At 48.1% G+C, this 19,666-nt stretch overlaps 1 protein-coding gene across 2 annotated transcripts in view; it reads left to right on the forward strand.

The window, feature by feature from the left end:
* Nucleotides 1-19,666, forward strand: part of EXOSC10 (exosome component 10) — a 57,910-nt gene that overhangs the window by 26,930 nt on the left and 11,314 nt on the right. For both annotated transcript variants that reach the window (XM_068238765.1, XM_068238766.1), the window contains exons 9-18: nt 8-151; nt 7,132-7,322; nt 7,400-7,556; nt 10,231-10,379; nt 10,495-10,545; nt 12,919-13,030; nt 14,734-14,781; nt 14,863-14,938; nt 19,333-19,442; nt 19,548-19,643. In XM_068238765.1, the coding sequence (XP_068094866.1) occupies nt 8-151; nt 7,132-7,322; nt 7,400-7,556; nt 10,231-10,379; nt 10,495-10,545; nt 12,919-13,030; nt 14,734-14,781; nt 14,863-14,938; nt 19,333-19,442; nt 19,548-19,643 (1,134 nt within the window). The remainder of the gene's footprint in view (nt 1-7; nt 152-7,131; nt 7,323-7,399; nt 7,557-10,230; nt 10,380-10,494; nt 10,546-12,918; nt 13,031-14,733; nt 14,782-14,862; nt 14,939-19,332; nt 19,443-19,547; nt 19,644-19,666) is intronic.

Genomic DNA, 19,666 nt, shown 5'->3' on the forward strand with positions numbered 1-19,666 from the left:
CTCTCAGCATCACTCGTACAGGAGCTTCCTGGGCTTTACATGTCTGATGCAGATCTCCACCCGTACTGAAGACTACATTATAGACACCCTGGACCTACGAAGCGACCTGTATATCCTGAACGAATGCTTCACCGACCCCAACATCGTCAAGGTCAGTCCGTGGAATCCCATCAGGCATTGTTCTGTCACTTATTGGCTGTTTAGCTGTACCTATAGCGTACATCACTGGCACCTGGGGCTTGTGTGATCGCACCTTTACTTTCAGAACCGCCCGGTGCCCAGTGCACTCTATACATTACCTATCTGCGGCCGCTGCTTGCTCGGGGCTCCCTCCGCCATACACTCCCCCTTACTAGGCATCCACATGGGCAGCGGGTGGACGACGGAGGGAGCCCGGAGCAGGCCGCGGACAGGTAATGTATAGAGCACACTGGGCATAGGGGAGCACAGCATTGGGTGTTCCGTCGCTCGTCCCGGTATCACTCGCCATTACTGCCACGCACCCAATCGAGCAAGTCTTCCCTACATCTTGCAGCATGTCCGACTGATTAAAGGATACCCGAGGTGACATGATGAGATAGACATGGTATGTACAGTACCTAGCAAACGAATAACTATGCTGTGTTCCTTTTTCTCTTTCTCTGCCTGAAAGAGTTAAATATCAGGTATGTAAGTGGCTGACTCAGACAGGAAGTGACTACAGTGTGACCCTCACTGATAAGAAATTCCAACTATAAAACACTTTCCTAGCAGAAAATGGCTTCTGAGAGCAGGAAAGGGATAAAAAGGGGAATGTCTTATCAGTGAGGGTCACACTGTAGTCACTTCCTGTCTGAGTCAGGCCTTATGCTGGGCATAACCAGAGTGATCCGGCGGCTCGACTCCCGCCACGTCCCCGTGGCCGCCCGGAAAGATTCCCGCTCGTCCCCGCGGCGCTTCCTTATCTTCCACTCGATTCCCTGCTATTGTCCACCCGCGGGGATCGAACGCGGAATTGATCCGCCGCGTGATCGGACATGTCGGAAATTATCAATCGAGCCATCAGCTGCTCGATTGATAAGAAAGAAGCTCACCGTGCATGCCCAGCATGAGTCAGCCACTTACATACCTGATATTTAACTCTTTCAGGCAGAGAAAGGAAAAAAAGGAACGCAGCCTAGTTATTTGTGTGCTCAGCACTGTACATACCCATGTCTATCTCAGTGTAATGAATAACGGAGATGCCGCCACATGGGCAAGCGGCATGGCGGCTTCTGCCGCGCAGCTACATGCTGCTGGTTCGCCTGGTCCTTCTATTGCACACAGATTGAGAGCTACGCGCACGCATGCCAGGCGACAGGACCTTTATGCTAGTAGAAGGGGAGTCAGCTGATCAAGCCGATCAGCTGATCCCAGCTATGCTCCGGATTGGCTGAGTGACTGGGGCGGTGCTGTGGAGCGCTCTGGGTATTTATAGGGCTTGCCTGTCAGTTGCAAGTTGTCTGCTGTTGCGAATGCTTACGTGTGAGCGCTCAGACCCTAGTCAGATCTTATAGTGTGTTAGAACCAGCCGGAGCTGGGAATTCACACTTAGTCAGATTCCGTTGATAGCCTCTATTGTATTATTGTATTGTGAGACTTGTGTACCATTCTGTAGACTAGTTCCCAGGTGTTGAAACCAAGGACTTCACACCTAGACTAGGATATTGCTATATTACTACTGTTTATCTGTTATGATCTCTTGCCTTCCTGACTACTCTCTTGCTTACTAATTCGGTACTTCCGCCTATCTGACCACTGTTGCCGACACCGCCTGTACCTGGATATCGAATCAGTCTTCCGCCTCTGTACTTTCTGTCCATATGTTGCTGACCTTGCTTGTCTGATCTTTCCGGCTGTCACCTAACCCTTAGGTGAACAGCCTTGCTGTACTGTCTATGACACCTGCTCCTCAGGTGTTCATTACTACAAGCACAGTCTTATGATCCTGCTCCTCAGGAGATTATCTTGCAGCACAGTCAGTGGTCCCTGTCCCTCAGGGGTCCACTGGCTGCAGTACAGTCTGATTCCCTGCTCCTCAGGGAATCCTTGGCTGCAGTACAGTCATAATCACGCTTTCCACCAGTTAACACTCTTGCAGCACAGTCAGTGGTCCCTGCTCCTCAGGTTCCACTGGCTGCAGTACCATCTGAATTCCCCGCTCCTCAGGGAATTATTGGCTGCAGTACAGTCTGTACTCCCTTCTCCTCAGAAGATCATTTGGCAGCACAGTCAGTGGTCCCTGCCCCTCAGGGGTCCACTGGCTGCAGTACAGTCTGTATTCCCTTCTCCTCAGGGGATCCTAGGCTATCGCTTAGTCTTGATCACCTGCTCGTCAGGTGATCATATTCTCAAACTCCGTCAGTGGTCCCTGCTTCTCAGGTGTTCACTGGCTGCAGTACAGTCTGATTCCCTGCCTCTCAGGGAATCATTGGCTGCAGTAGTGTCTGTATCTCCTGCTTCTCGGGAGATAACCTCTCTGATTACTGTTGCACAAAACACTATATCACATTGGGTGTCCTGTGTCTAGCTATACTAGTATTATTGGTGATTCTGCAGATCACCACATAATCAGGTATAGCATCTGTATTATTGGTGATTCTGCAGATCATCACATAATCAGGTATAGCATCTGTATTATTGGTGATACTGCAGATCACCAATAATCAGAAAAAATCTGTGTTGCTGACACCAATCGTTACACTCTGTATGTCACTTCGGGTATCCTTTAATGCGACTAATTTCAACCCGAAATTGGTCACATTGTCCGTTAGGCATACACTTGGCGGCACCGATTTTATAATAATTGAATTGGATGGTCGATTGGCTACCAAGTCACCCGATGTATGGTCACCTTAAGTGACAGCGACCTAAGAAAACATTAATTTGTAGTTAGAGGAACTGTGGTGAAAATAAAGTAATTAATACCATTTTTTTTTTACAATATTTATATTTTATTTAGTCTGTGTTTGTTCATTGCAAAATCTTTCCTCACTCAGATTTACATTCTGACATTTATCACAGGTGGCAACATCTTCAGTCCTGTCAGGTGATCTCTGCGGAATGTTTACTGAGTTCTAAAGCCAGTACAAAATTTACCTGTGCTACCAGAATGCTGGGGGGGGGGGGAGAGTAATACCACACAAATAATTAAATGTTACCATGTGTTTATTGAACACACCATGTAAACATTCACAGTGCAAGTGGAAAAGGCAGTGGCCCCCTAGACTAATGAAATCTCCAAGAGCTGATTGGAGTGAGATGTCAGCCAGCTGGAGTCCGATCAATGAGATGAGATTGGAAGTGTTGGCTACAGCTGCCCTGCCATATAAAAAACACACACCAGTTTTGGGTTTGCTTTTCCCAAGAAGCATTGCTTGATGTGAATGATGCCTCGCAAAAAAAGCTTTTAGAAGACCTATGAATAACAATTGTTGGCTTGCATAATACTGGAAAGGGTTATAAAAAAATATATCTCCAAAAGCCTTGCTGTTCATCAGTCCATGGTAAGACAATGGCCTCAATTTGCTAAGCTTATCTCCTGTCTTTAATAACGCTTCTAGAGTTGTTACCATGGTGATAAGGCATGTACTATTCAGGAAACATTTTACCTCAGACACACCTAAAGTTAACTCTTCAATCCTTAAAATAACTCCAGAGATTGGCCTCAATTCACTAAGATTGTTGTGAAATACCACAAATCGATGTCTTGGAAGTAAAGTATTGGTTTATTTACTGTACAGGAGACATGCACTGAATCATAGCAAAGCAATGTCTAACTTGCAAAGCTCATAACAGAAGTTATATACCCCAAATTACACATTACAATCATTCCTCCTACCAATAACCTGATTGGATCCTCACACAATCTCTAAGTTAACTATTGGAATACAGAATAGAGCAAAAATGAATACATGAATACATATTAATATTTAAGTGGATGAGATCAGTCAGTCGTTAATTATTATTAGAGGTATATGTTTCATCCGTAGCTTGTTTAATTTAAGGCTAGTTTGACTGGTGAGATTCACACAGCGCCATCCTTATCTACAAGACAGACAAATCATCCCTAGTAGCACATTCCAAACCTATGAAAACATGTGAAAGAAGAGAACTAGTCTTATGCTGTATAGAACAAAGGGAGTGTGGCAAAATGGCTTACAGGTGGCCATTTTATTTATCAATTTTACTTCAAGATCATGCTGGAGATAAGGCAAGAGAAAACTTACCTCCACACAGTGAGAGAGTTATCTTATCTCTTCATTCCTTAAAGGGAAGGTCCAAGCAAAATAAAAAAATGAGTTTCACTTACCTGGGGCTTCTACCAGCCCCATGCAGCCATCCTGTGCCCTCGTAGTCACTCACTGCTGCTCCAGTCCCCCACTGGCAGCTTGCCGACCTCGGAGGTTGGCGGGCCGCATTGCGTAAGTTTTTACGCATTCCCGCTAGTGCAGTAACATTAACACATACATTTTTACGCGTTACTGGTTCAATGCGTAAAAATGTACGCATTGAACCAGTGACGCGTAAAAATGTATGTGTTAATGTTACTGCACTAGCGGGAATGCGTAAAAATGTACGCAATGCGGCCAGCCGACCTCCGAGGTCGGCAAGCTGCCAGTGGGGGACTGGAGCAGCAGTGAGTGACTACGAGGGCACAGGATGGCTGCATGGGGCTGGTAGAAGCCCCAGGTAAGTGAAACTCATTTTTTTATTTTGCTTGGACCTTCCCTTTAAGTTACCTCCTCTGTAGTTATTTTCACACGCCTGTTTTTAACTCTGGAGTTATTTTAAGGATTGAAGAGTTAACTTAGACAGAAGAGGTAACTTTAGGTGTGCCTGAGGTAAAATGTTTCCTGAATACTACATGCCTTATCACCATGGTAACAACTCTAGAAGAGTTATTAAAGACAGGAGATATGCTTAGTGAATTGAGGCCATTGTCTATAAATGGAGAGTTCAGCACTGCTGCCGTTACTCTCCCTAGGAGTGACCGTCCTGTAAAGATGACTGCAAGAGCACAGCACAGAATGCTCAATGAGGTGAAGAAGAATCCTAGAGTGTCAGCTAAAGGCTTACAAAAGTATCTGGCATAGGCTAACATCCATATTAGCTAATCTATGATCCATGATACATAGAACACTAAACAAGAATGGAGTTCATGGGAGGATACCACAGAGGAAGCCACTGCTGTTCAAAAAGAAAAAAAAAAAATGCTGCACGTTTAAAATGTACATAAGAGCACCTGGATGCTCCACAGCAGTCCTGGCAAAATATTCTGACAGATGAAGCCAGAGTTGAGTTGTTTGGAAAAACACAATCCTATGTGTGGAGAAAAAGAGGCACAGCACACAAACATCAAAACCTCATCCTAACTGTGAAGTATGGTGGTGGGGGCATCATGGTTTAGGGCTGCTTTGCTGTGTCAGGGGGCCTGGAGGGATTGCTATCATCAAAGGAAACATGAATTCCCAGGTTTATGAAGACATGAAGGCCATCTGTCCACCTGCTGAAGCGCCGCGTTGCAACAGGACAACAACCCAAAGCATAAAAGTAAATCAACAGAATGGCTTATACAGAAGAAAATACGCCTTCTGGAGTGGCCCAGTCAGAGTCCTGACCTCAACCCGATTGAGATGCTGTGACATGACTTCAAGAAAGCCATTTACACCAGATATCCCAAGAATATTGCTGAGCTGAAACAGTTCTGTAAAGAGGAATGGTCAAGAATTACTCCTGACCGCTGTGCACGTCTGATCTGCAACTACAGGAAACGTTTGGTTGAAGTTATTGCTGCCAAAGGAGGTTCAACCAGTTATTAAATCCAAGTGTCCACATACCTTTTCCATCTGCACTGTGATTGTTTACATGGGGTGTTCAATAAAAACATGGAAACATTTATTTGTGTGGAATTCGTTTAAAGCGGATCCGAGATGGAAAACTAGCTATAACAAGTAACTTGTCTATATATCTTATCTAATGTTTAGACAGCAAATCTAGCTGCAAACGGCTTCAAAAGTTTATGATTATTTATTCCTGTGATACAATGAGGGCAGCCATGTTCTGTTTGTCACAGGCTGAGGGCTGGAGATGCTATCAGCTTGCCTGTGTGTAAATTGTCACCTCCCTCCTCCCCTCTGACTGTGAAATCTCTGGCTAATAACCTCCTCCTCCTACTGCCCAGACTGAGCTCCCATAATCCCTTGCTACAGTGCCTTGGCTCTCTGGAGAAGCTGTGGGCGAGGCTTGTTTAGTTTATAGGGAATTGGAGTATTAAAGAGACTCTGTAACATTAAAAAGATCCCCTGGGGGGTACTCACCTCGGGTGGGGGAAGCCTCCGGATCCTAATGAGGCTTCCCACGCCGTCCTCTGTCCCACGGGGGTTTTGCTGCAGCCCTCCGAACAGCTGGCCGACAGACCCGACTGTCAGTTCAATATTTACCTTTGCTGGCTCCAGCGGGGGCGCTGTGGCTGCTTTCTGCTCCGAACTAGACGGAAATACCCGATCTCAGTGTAGTCCACTCTACTGCGCAGGCGCCGGAAACTTGCGCCTGCGCAGTAGAGCAGACCCGACGGCGATCGGGTATTTCCGTGTAGTTCGGAGCCGACAGCCGTCAGAGCGCCTGCGCAGGAGCCAGGAAGGTAAATATTGACGTCATTTTTCTCGGAGGGCTGCAGCGAGACCCCCGTGGGACGGAGGAGGACAGGGGAAGCCTCATTAGGATCCGGAGGCTTCCCCCACCCGAGGTGAGTACCCCCCAGGGGATCTTTTGACGTTACAGATCCTCTTTAAAACAAAACAAAAAGTATTTGGCTTGAGGAATGCCCTATAAACTATATGAAAGGAACACAATTATGCAATGAGTAAAAGTTTCTCGGATCCACTTTATGCAGACTGTGATTGTCTATTGTTATTACTTAGATGATCAGATCACATTGTATGACCAATTTGGACAGGAAGCCATATAATGCCAAAGGCTTCACATACTTTTTCTTGCAACTGTATGTGTGTGTTACCTGTTTCCTGATCGTGGTCCGTTAGGGGGAGGGCAGATGGTCTAATTAAATGGAAATACTTAGTTGACCATGGTGTTGATGGGACGGTTTTGCAGGTGCTGCACGGAGCGGATTCGGACATCGAGTGGCTGCAGAAAGACTTTGGCTTGTACGTTGTGAACATGTTTGACACCCATCAAGCATCTCGCCTGCTGAACCTGGAGAGGAACTCTCTGGACCATCTCCTGAAGCACTACTGCAAGGTGGAGTCCGACAAGAAGTTCCAGCTGGCGGACTGGAGGAGCCGGTGAGTTACCACCCAGCATGCCGTGCATGTGGCCATTGTGGAAGGGCAGCTGATCTGATTGGATGTGTCTGTTTCAGGCCGCTGCCGCAGGAAATGATTGAGTACGCCCGGGCGGATACACACTATCTGCTGTACATCTACGATCGCGTGCGGACCGATCTTCTGAACGCCGCTAACGGCCAGAGGAACCTCGTACAGCTTGTGTGGCAGAAGAGCAAAGAGCTGTGCCTGAAGGTGAGAATCCAACCCGCCAAACTCTGCCTGATATACGGAGCTTCTCCCAGTCAGCAGAGAGAGACGGTCTGTAATCACAGCTCTGCTAAAGGGCGACTGAAGGGAGGACACGATGGAGGCTGCCATGTTTATTTCCTGTTAAACAATGCCAGTTGCCTGTCAGCCCTGCTGGTCTGTTTGACTGTAGAAGTGTCTAACACCAGAAACAAGCATGCAGCTAGTCAGATCTGATTATGTCAAAAACACCTGATCTGCTGCATGCTTGTTCAGGGGCTGTGGCTGAAACTATTAGATGCAGAGGATCAGCAGGGCTGCCAGGCAACTTGAATTGCTTAAAAGGAAATAAACAAGGCAGCCTCCATATCCCTCTCTCTTCAGTTGTCCTTTAATCTCCTTAACGATAATCACAAGTCCAGCTCGGGGTGGAAAAAACAACCCGGGAGCGGTATCCCCGAGCTGGACTCGTGATAGCCGCCAGAGGTCTGTGCAGAGCAATGGAGCGCAGCCGGCGGTTTTACTCGTCTCCTGGAGGATCCCGATGTCGGCCGTCATTCTTCCTCTCCACGGAGCCTCTGCTTCCCCCTGCTGAGATTGTTGTCATGACGGCATTGTGATCTCACTACAGGGCAACAGCACCACCCGGAGGATGGAGGGAAAACTGCAGCATTGGATCACCGGGAGGAGAGTGCTGGGCTGCTGCAGATCTCCTTAGCAGCATGATTTTTTCCCCCCAGGTTTTAGGGTGTAAAAGGCATGCAAAATAATTGCACCGCTGTAACCCTAAAATCCGGAAAGAATCTGATCGCCAAGAGATTGAAAGGAAGTCAGAGGTGTAGATCTAAGTAGATAATTGCCACGTTAGAGGGCGGCCTCTGGCTCCTCCCCCCCCCCCCCTCCGCTGCTCCAGGAGACCCTCTTGTTGGCCGCACTCCTCTGTGTACGGCCGCTCTATGCAGGCACCAGTAGGGTTCACACCTGTGCGGTAGCAGGAAGCTGCTCCTTCCTATTACTGGCGCTTGTACGCTGCAGTCACGCTTGTGTATAGAGGAAGCAGGGCTGCGAGGAACCTGTCTGACAGTATTGTGTGCAATGGACCCCAGCGCTGGAACAGAAGGGTGCGATAGTATTTGGGGAGCCTCCCTCTCCTGAATTAAAGGACACCCAAGTGAGAGGGATATGGAGGCTGCCATTTTTTTTATTTTTTTTTAAGGTATACCAGTTGCCTGGCTGTCCTCCCAATCAGAGCCTCTAATACTTTTAGCCAGAGCCCCTTAACAAGCATGCAGCAGATCAGGTGTTACTGACATTATTATCAGATCTGACAATTTAATCATTGAGAATAAATCCTCAGTGGGTAATTGTGAGCCCCTCCATAGCGGAGATTGTGGCCTCCCGGTGTCGCCCCGGCAGCTGCTGCTATCTGCACATTCTTCTGTTAATGCATCTGTAGTAAAATATACAGTAAAAAAACTATTTTCCCAGGGGAGTAATTGGCAAAAGTTTTTGTATAATAACCCTCTCCAGACCGCCTAGCGCTGGCAGCCCCAGGACCCGCCTAGCGCTGGCAGCCCCAGGACCCGCCTAGCGCTGGCAGCCCCAGGACCCGCCTAGCGCTGGCAGCCCCAGGACCCGCCTAGCGCTGGCAGCCCCAGGACCCGCCTAGCGCTGGCAGCCCCAGGACCCGCCTAGCGCTGGCAGCCCCAGGACCCGCCTAGCGCTGGCAGCCCCAGGACCCGCCTAGCGCTGGCAGCCCCAGGACCCGCCTAGCGCTGGCAGCCCCAGGACCCGCCTAGCGCTGGCAGCCCCAGGACCCGCCTAGCGCTGGCAGCCCCAGGACCCGCCTAGCGCTGGCAGCCCCAGGACCCGCCTAGCGCTGGCAGCCCCAGGACCCGCCTAGCGCTGGCAGCCCCAGGACCCGCCTAGCGCTGGCAGCCCCAGGACCCGCCTAGCGCTGGCAGCCCCAGGACCCGCCTAGCGCTGGCAGCCCCAGGACCCGCCTAGCGCTGGCAGCCCCAGGACCCGCCTAACGCTGAAAGGCATCAAGGCCTGGGGCGGGGTTTTGCAGGAGATGCGTGCTCATCTCAGCTTGAATGAAGGAGCTCAGCTCCGCCATCAGTCTCCCAGCGGGGGATCTCTGCTAGGAGACTGTTAGACAGCAAAACCGCCGTCTATTTACATTGTACTCCGCTGCGATCTACGGCAACGCTGTACTGGGGACAGCTGTGTCACTCGGCTGTGCCCTAGAGAGGCTCAGGAGCGATCTGCTGTCATTGGCTGGTGGGAGAAGGAGGGCGGGGGTAAAAAAAAACAAAAAACAAACCATGGCAGCAGTGATCAGAGCCCACCAACAGAAGTCTCTGTTGGTGGGCAGAAAAAGGAGGAGGGGGGGGGGGTCACTTGTGATGTGTGCTGAGTTGTACGGCCCTGCAGTGAGCTGCAGTGGCCTGAATTGCAAACAATAGTCTGGTCACTATGGGGTGTAAGTCTATTGTCCTGAAGTAGTTAAAGCGCCCCAGACTGACAGCAGGAAAATGGGAACTTTTACGGCAATGAGTGCTTTCATCTTCAGTGAGGTGGAATTGTCTCTTCATGGCCGGCGGTGGCCCAAATAAAACGCATGAACTCCTCACTGTCCAAATCTGAAAGGAACTAAGAGCTTGTTTGTTGTGTGCAGAGATTTGTGAAGCCGTTGTACACGGAGGACTCGTACCTGGAGCTGTACCAGAGGCAGAAGAAACATCTCAACACGCAGCAGCTGGTGGCGTTCCGTCTCCTGTACGCCTGGCGAGACAAGATGGCGCGGCAGGAGGATGAAAGCACGGGGTGAGGCGCGGAAGGGATGTGGGCGGGGCCTTGTGGGGTGGGTGGGGCTTGAGTCGGATGGGCGTGGCCAATGTGGGAAGCTCTGGAGTCACCATATTCTCTACTCTTATTTCAGATACGTCATGCCCAGTCACATGCTGCTGAAGATCGCCGAGGAGCTGCCCAAGTAAGTCTATAATCACCTGGCTGTAACTACTTCAGGATCCCTGGTACGCATATCCTCACCCCTGTATATTTCATGTGCGGATCAGGGATGTAGAGATGGGTACTGTTAACTTACCGCCGCGTTCACGATCCCCACCCTGTTTTCGTTCACAAACATCATAAAATTAAAAATGCATATAAACACGTGTGTGTGTGTGTGTGTGTGTGTATAGTGTGTGTGTGTATAGTGTGTGTGTGTGTGTGTGTGTGTGTGTGTGTGTGTGTGTGTGTGTGTGTGTGTGTGTGTGTGTGTGTGTATGAAGTAAATTTCTTCCGGAGTAAAATGAGCCATAAATTACTTTTCTCCTATGTTGCCGTCACTTACAGTAGGTAGTAGAAATCTGACAGAACTGACAGGTTTGGAACTCCATTTCTTCATGGGGGATTCTCAGCAAGGCCTTTATTCTTTATAAAGATATTTCCTGAAAAGGAATTATGCAATGATGCTGTCCAGCCTTCGTGCTCACTACACACTTTTTTGGCAGTTGGACGGAGCAACTGCCATTCACTAAGTGTTTTTGAAACTAAAAAAAAAAACATGAAAATCCTCCATGAGGAAATGGGCTAGTCCAAAACCTGTTGGTAATGTCAGATTTCTACTACCTACTGTAAGTGACGGCAACATAGGAGAGAAGTCATTTATGGCTCATTTTACTCTGGAAGAAACATACTTCTTATTTATGTGTTTATATACATTTTTAATTTTATGATTTCCATGATAGTGGTCCTTTAAAATCAATTAAAACAAATGACACACCAGAACACAGCATGTGTGGGCAATAGAATAGGTAACAAGTGCCTCACTTCCAAATACACTTCAGTGACCCCGTATGCTGCACAGGTTACCCATCTGGCCGCACACTGGAGCCCAGTCTGCATAATGAGGACCCGGATCCATACATAATAACAAAGTGCTAATAGTGCTACTGGTGCAAAGGCCCAACATGCAAGGGGGGATAGAGGAGGTGATAAAGAATCATTACAAGTATGCCCATAAGCAATGAACATGAATATAAAGTGCATATGATGAACCGTCAAAAAGATGGGAACCGAGCAATACCGGTAAATGAGTGGTATACACACAAATCCCTGGATACAATCAACAGCAGCCACGTGGTAAGGGTGGAGGGAGGTGTACCACGTGTGGCATGATCCACGTGGCCACTTCGTCAGGAGCAATGTATTATGGGTAAGGATTGTTTAAAGTGGACCCAAACCAAACATTTTTTTAATTCAAAATATTTAGTTGCACCACTCTGACACATACAAAGATAAATAAACACTCCGTCAAGCCTATGAGCATTTCAGTGCATGCTTTTCACCCATCCCTTTTCATAACTAGGGTTATACAGGTGGCAGCCATTACTTCTGAGCTTAGTAGGAGGTTTTAGATCATGGGTGTGTTTGTCATCAGCTACCCTTCCTTAACAGGGGCGTCGTCTATGTACACAAGCTGAGATCACCTCCCTTGTGACATCATCAGTAGCAGCCTGTGTTTTGTTTTTGATCTCCACCGGAAAAATCCCAGCAATTTGAAAGGAAGGGAGAGGTTCCTCCAATAAATGTAAAATATTTTATATTTGTCATCATGCAGCTGAAAAAAGGCTGCTATTTATTATTATAATTTAGAAAATAAATTTTATTTCTGAAATCTTGTATTTTTGGTTTGGGTCCACTTTAAATACCTGGAGCGCTGAGTTTCCGCCTGTGCTGATAAGAGCAAATAACAAGCCGTGTCGCAGCTGGAGCGCAGGAGAAACCGCGCCCACAAGCTGCAGTTGCAATTGAAGTAGTCAAGCTCACAGCCAGGAAGTCAGAGGCGGTAGTATGTCACCGCAGGAAGTAACAGTACCGCTGGTAGAAGGCCTGTGTCTGTGCGGTGCTGTAGTGTTAGCAGGGTAAGTGGCTGGAGGTCCAGCAGGGGGCGCTGAGGGGATTTTGTGCAGCAGCTGTGGACGATCTGCTCTCTCCCTGTATATGAGCACAATTATTACTGCTATGTTTTTTAGCACTGACCACGGCAGCTTTCTTAATAGACGGATAAAGCATTTTACCCTTTAGAATGAACCTGTGTCCAGTTATGTGAGGAGTGAGACCTACATGTACCCTCCCTCTCTCACTAAGCTCCTCCCAGTGGCCAGCATATTTACTCATGTGACAATGGTGACAGGATTACAGTATATGGCCAATCGGATTAGTGAGGAAGGGACGGGGCAGTTTATGACTCAGGTCTGGGTGTCGCTCTGAAAGCTGCATGTTTAGAATGCAGCCTCTCCTGCTGGTTGCTGTAGTGCAGATGCTGTATGTGTGATCTGTTTTATCTTTTTGTCTGCAGAGAGCCGCAGGGGATCATCGCCTGCTGTAACCCTGTACCGCCTCTCGTGCGGCAGCAGATAAATGAGTTGGCTTTGCTCGTCCAGCAAGCCAGAGAAGTGCCGCTGCTGAAGGTACGTTTCTTCCTGTATTAGGGTTTACACTGCTTCTCATTAGGACTAGAAGAATCTGGGGGGGGAATTAAGGAATGAGGTGTGTACACACATCCAATTTTGATTGGCCAATTTTACTATTTTATTGTAGTATGTGAGCTTCCCTACACAAACCTTTCATATTTGTTGGCCCTCCTAGTACAATGAAGTGGCAAAATTAGTCTGTCATTAAAGGGACTCTAAAGCCTTTAAAAATAAAAAATACTAACCTAAGGAGAGGGAAGGCTCTGAGCCCTATAGAGCCGCCCTGTTCCTCCTGTAGTCCCTCGTGCCACCGATGGCTTCCCCGGTAGCAGTTTTATCCGACTGATGGGTCAGGGGTTGCTCTCTGCTGCTTAGACAGCCCAAGTGCTCCCAAATACCGGGCAGCTCCGTACTGCGCATGTGCCAGCCCGCACTCCCGCGCGCGCACTGTCGCACGCTCCCGCACTCTGGCACGCTTGCACACTCCGGCATGTGCAGTGCGGAGCTGCCCATATTCATGAGCACTCTGGCTCCCAAAGACTTCCAAGCCTCCCGCGGCACGATATTTGAACGGAGGATCCTGCGGTGGAACGAGAGGAACAAGAAGGCTCTTTAGGATCCAGAGACTTCTCTCCATAGGTGAGTATCTGTTTTTTTTCTTTTTAAATGCTTCAGACTCACTTTAGACAAAAACATCATACACACATCCGATTAATCAGATCGCTGTGACTGTCATGGGGAATACCAGCAGGCAGCAGATACAGATATAATGCTAGGTACACATGATGAGTTTTTTAGTTGAATTTCCGTCAGATTGATTCTCCGCTCGTTTCTCTTATCTTTACTTATCAATTTCCATTCACTTCTATGAGAAATCAACCAGAAAAACGATCATTTATTATCAGACATGCCGGAAATTATCTATCAAACCGTCTATCTGCCGAGGAATCGTATGGTGTACCTAGCATAACACGGATAAGGGATTATATTGTCCTGTAGCTTATCAGTCTGGCGGCTCAGTGCTATACACTCTGCACAAGGGCCAGATCAGACGGGCGGCGTTCCGGCATCTCATCCATCTGATGCTGAATGCTTCTGTGCCCCTGAGCAGAAAAGCGTTTGATGTCGGTTCCCGGTTTTATTGCATCACGTTTTGAGCCCCTAGAAGGATACGTGACCGTGAACGCAGCAGAAGCTGAGAACTACACGCTGTGTCGGAAAACTCAATCAGCCGGGGCACTGGTGCAATCAACGGCAGACACATCGAGATGAACCTTTCCGTTCATCTCCTTGCTGGGCTTGTTGGATCTCGGCGCCAAACGACGTGGAAAGACGCTGGCGGCAGCATGTGGATTACAGTTGTGAGACTAGACCAAACATGTAGCTAGCAGAAGCTATCCCCAATATGGAGGAAGTTATGCTATCATAGATGTGGGTGTGAAGGTGTGCTGGAGGAGAGGTGTCGGGGAGCAGCAGGAGACATGGGGAAGCCGACAGACCAGCAGGCAGCTCTAGAGAACATGAAGATAATACACACCCAGATGCATTGTGCTACAATCAGTAATGCTTGGAAATGGCATTGTGAATAGGGAGGGTGGTTTGGGGTGGATTCCATATAGTAATGCAATGAGCACCAGTTATCACCTGCTTATCCTGGACTGCTGATTAGAATATTGTTTACACATTTCTCTCTCTTACAGTCAGAATTGAGCTCCGCGAAGAAGAAAGGGCCCCTTCCAAACTTTGAGGTAAGTCACGCCTCCTTATACTGATGACCTGTATGCCACGCCCACTCCCTCCCCCGCCAATTATCTCCTCTCTTCCCTCAGAGGACCGAGAGCTTGCTGTTTGGACCTCATGATAAGACCTATTCCCTGTATGCACATAACCCCTACACGGGGGCAGGTAAGGCCTATTATTATTATTGATTTATAAAACGCCAACTTATTCCGTGGTGCGGTACAAAGTAGGGAACAAACATGTGGTACATAATACAGACAATGGTGTACACCAATATAACATGAGTAAAATGTATGACAGATTCCAAGACACAAAAGGGTGAGAGCCCTGCCCTTGTGAGCTTACAATCTAAAGGAATAGGGAGGAAACAAGAGGTAAAGTAATGTACAATATATATACTTAGAGGCAGTGGGTTTTTAGGTTATTTAGTATGTATAACAGAGGTTATAGGGGAATGGCCTAAGGTAGAGCAATTTGCTTGTCGGGAAAAGGGAGTTTTGAGGGAGTGTATAAAGATTTCAAAGGTTGGAGAGTGACGAATGTGTTTAGGAAGAGTATTCCAGTGGAGGGGTAAAACATGTGAGAAATTTTGTATATTTGAAAGTGAGGAGGTAATTCTAGAGGACGACGAAAGAATGTCGTGCGCTGATCTGAGATTACGATTGGGTTGGTATCTGGAAATTGAGGATATGTACCGGGGGGAGAGATTGTGGAGAGCTTTGTAATTTAGGGTTAGGAGTTTGAACTGGATCCTCTGGGTAATTGGCAGCCAGTGAAGAGCCTGACAGAGAGGAGCAGCAGAGGAGGAGCGAGAGGAGAGATGAATGAGATAAGCAGCTGAGTTCAGTACAGATGGGGCCAGTCTGTTAAAGGGACTCCGAGCTTATAAAAAAAAAAATGAAACTTGTACTCACCTGGGGCTTTCTCCAGCCCAGTGCTGGTCGGGAGGTCCCACGACGGCGTCCTGGCTTCTCTCCTTCTCCCTGCTCCGGAATGGCTGACAGGCCGCAGCCCGGGCGACACTCGGCAGAGTGTCGGGCTGCAGCTTCCGCGTATGACGCGGATTACGTCACACGCCGGCCGCCTCGCGTCATCACGGCGGCCGGCGTGAAAGTACTGTGCATGCGCGATTAAAGCGCGCATGCGCCGTACTGCCACGCCGGCCGCCGTGATGACGCGAGGCGGCCGGCTTGTGACGTAATCCGCGTCATACGCGGAAGCTGCAGCCCGACACTCTGCCGAGTGTCGCCCGGGCTGCGGCCTGTCAGCCATTCCGGAGCGGGGAGAAAGAGAGGAGCCAGGACGCCGTCGTGGGACCTCCCGACCAGCACTGGGCTGGAGAAAGCCCCAGGTGAGTACAACTTTCATTTTTTGTTATGAGCTCGGAGTCCCTTTAAATGGTAGTCCACAAAGTAGAACATGTATTAACATTTTATTGGTGTCCTGAGTGAGAAGGTGGGATATGAGAGATGTTTTTGAGGTGGAGATGACAGGAGCTGGTTAGGGAGTGAATGTGAGGAATAAAAGAGAGGAGTCAAATATCACCCCTGAGCACGATGCTTTGGGAGTGTTATCTACATTATTTCAGGTAGAGTGGTAGCCCAAGACTGTGGAAAAATTAGTTTTGTTTTACTCCTAATAAGTTTTTAAGAAGCAAAAGGTCGTTAAAGAGGATATAGCAGACAGTTTGGAACACGTGTGAGGGGGGGAGTTTAGGTCTGGGGCCTAGAGGAACAGTTGTATATCATCTGCAGATGATGGGCATTGAAAGCCAAATGAGTTGATTAAGTTGCCAAGACCGTGCATGTAGATGGAAAAGAGGAGGGGACGGGACAGAGCTTTGAGGTACCCCCACAGAAAAAGGAGGAGAAGAGATCTGCGTAGGAGACTGTGAAGAACCTTCCAGAGAGATAGGCCACATTTACACTTAAAGGGAACCAGAGAGGAACCTTCATTAAAAATAGAAAAAGCTTTTATACATACCTGGGGCTTCTTCCAGCCCCATAAGCCTGGATCGCTCCCACGTTGCCAGCTTCCTGGATCGGCAGTACCGGGTCTCGTCACTTCCGGCGGACGTGGCCAATTGTCCACATCACAGGGGCTCCCTCCATACCCGTACGCATGCGGCTGCGCAGTATGGAGCCTCACGCGTAAGTATATGGAGGGAGCCCCCTGTGATGCGGACAATTGGCCGCGTCTGCCAGCTGACTGGCGGTAATGACGGGACCCGGTATCGGCGGATCCAGGCAGCGGAGGACGGCGGCGTGGGAGCGATCCGTGCGTATGGGGCTGGAGGAAGCCCCAGGTATGTATAAAAGCTTTCCCCCAACCTCTCTGGTTCCCTTTAATCAGTTGGTATGCGTTAGTGCGCGTTGGTACGCGTTTTTTCCATAGCAGTACATTGGGAAGAAGATTTCAGTTAAAACGTGCTAAGTGTGAAAGGTGCCATAGGAAAACATGGGCATTACTTTGAAAATCCGTTTTCTTTCAGTTATAACTGAGAGCAACTGAAGAAGTGTAAAAGGGGCCATAGGATGATAACCAGGAGACAGCGAGGCCCTTTATGATTATAGATGAAAGTATCTGTAGTAGTAAGATGTGGCCAACAGTATCAAATGCTGATGACAGGTCAAGAAGGATGAGTATGGAATAATGGCCTTTGGATTTAGCTTTAAAGAGTAACTGTCAGGCTGCAGAAGCTAATTTAAACCTCTATTCTCCTGTGTTAAACAGTTTAGAAGGAAGCCCAAAAGCCATTAGTGAAGATAAAAATCTCAGTTACCTTTTGATGTGTGCTTATCAGCAAACTGTTAGACCCAAGCAGGACGCAAGCCGCATACTATACTGCAAAGCATTCTGGGGCCCTCCCCTCGGCTGCTAATGAGACGTTACAGCAGCTTGTAATCAGTCCAGCGCGTAGCACTGATAAATCTCCAGGCAGAGTACACTGCAGGAGTCAGCTATTGTTCCTAGCCACATGGCTCATTAATATTCACTGCACACTGTGTTATTTAGTACGAGCTTTTCTGTGATCAGGAAGCAGGCAGGACATGACGACACATTTGACAGAAAAACATGGAGCCTGCCATGAGCTGTCAGGAGCATCTATCTCTGCATATACTATATACAAATTCTGTGAAATCCAAACGTGGACAGTGAAATGCATTTGTAATGTAAGTACAGCCAATCTTTAGCTACTGATATATGTGTTTATTTTCTCTGAGACCTTATACCTAACAGCTCCTCTTTAAGAAGATCATTGGTCACTTTAGTAATGGCTGGTTCTGTGAAGTGCTTAGAGCGAAAAGTCAGCCTGGAACTGATCAAGCAGGGAGTTAGCAGATAAACAACGGCTTAATTTAGCACGTATGTGACGATAAATTTAGATGCAAATGGGAGAAGTGACACAGGGTGGCTGCTGGACAGTGTGGCCGGATCTGGAGGTGTGTATTAAGTAGTGGAGTGCTCTGTATTTGCACATAACCCCTACGCTGGTGCAGGCAAGGCCTAGGATGAGATGTACTCCCTATATGCTCTGTATTTGCACATAACCCCTACGATGGTGCAGGCAAGGCCTAGGATGAGATGTACTCCCTATATGCTCTGTATTTGCACATAACCCCTACGATGGTGCAGGCAAGGCCTAGGATGAGATGTACTCCCTATATGCTCTGTATTTGCACATAACCCCTACACTGGTGCAGGCAAGGCCTAGGATGAGATGTACTGCCTATATGCTCTGTATTTGCACATAACCCCTACACTGGTGCAGGCAAGGCCTAGGATGAGATGTACTCCCTATATGCTCTGTATTTGCACATAACCCCTACACTGGTGCAGGTAAGGCCTAGGATGAGATGTACTCCCTATATGCTCTGTATTTGCACATAACCCCTACACTGGTGCAGGCAAGGCCTAGGATGAGATGTACTCCCTATATGCTCTGTATTTGCACATAACCCCTACACTGGTGCAGGTAAGGCCTAGGATGAGATGTACTCCCTATATGCTCTGTATTTGCACATAACCCCTACGATGGTGCAGGCAAGGCCTAGGATGAGATGTACTCCCTATATGCTCTGTATTTGCACATAACCCCTACACTGGTGCAGGTAAGGCCTAGGATGAGATGTACTCCCTATATGCTCTGTATTTGCACATAACCCCTACACTGGTGTAGGCAAGGCCTAGGATGAGATGTACTCCCTATATGCTCTGTATTTGCACATAACCCCTACACTGGTGCAGGTAAGGCCTAGAATGAGATGTACTCCCTATATGCTCTGTATTTGCACATAACCCTACTATGGTGCAGGTAAGGCCTAGGATGAGATGTACCCCCTATATGCTCTGTATTTGCACATAACCCCTACGATGGTGCAGGCAAGGCCTAGGATGAGATGTACCCCCTATATGCTCTGTATTTGCACATAACCCCTACTATGGTGCAGGCAAGGCCTAGGATGAGATGTACTGCCTATATGCGCAAACTCCTGCACTGAATGTTTGGTTTACAGTTTATAAAATGGATTGGCTAATGTATATTACTGTTTCCATAGCCGTGCCAGTGACAGAAGGTACATTGTTTGGTGAAGAAGCGCCACCGGAATCGGCAAGACTGCACAACCCGATCGCTGTGCTGGACAAGCCCAGTATTCCCATATTTAGAGTGAGTGTTCCACCTGCAGCGAGGGGAGGGAGACTGCATGAAGACTTGTAGTAGCCCCTCTGATGTCTTCAAGTGAAAAGTTCACCAATTCTCTTTTCTTATCAGGATCCTGAAGACAAAAGAGGTGACGAGAGCAGCCACTCGCTAGCCAAGAAAAAGGCGCAAAGCATCATGGGGTCTTTTGACAACCCCTTCAGAATGGTGAGTGGCTTGCGCTGGCACGC

The sequence above is a fragment of the Hyperolius riggenbachi genome, chromosome 6 (assembly GCF_040937935.1).
Source record: "Hyperolius riggenbachi isolate aHypRig1 chromosome 6, aHypRig1.pri, whole genome shotgun sequence".
Classification (NCBI taxonomy): Eukaryota; Metazoa; Chordata; class Amphibia; order Anura; family Hyperoliidae; genus Hyperolius; species Hyperolius riggenbachi.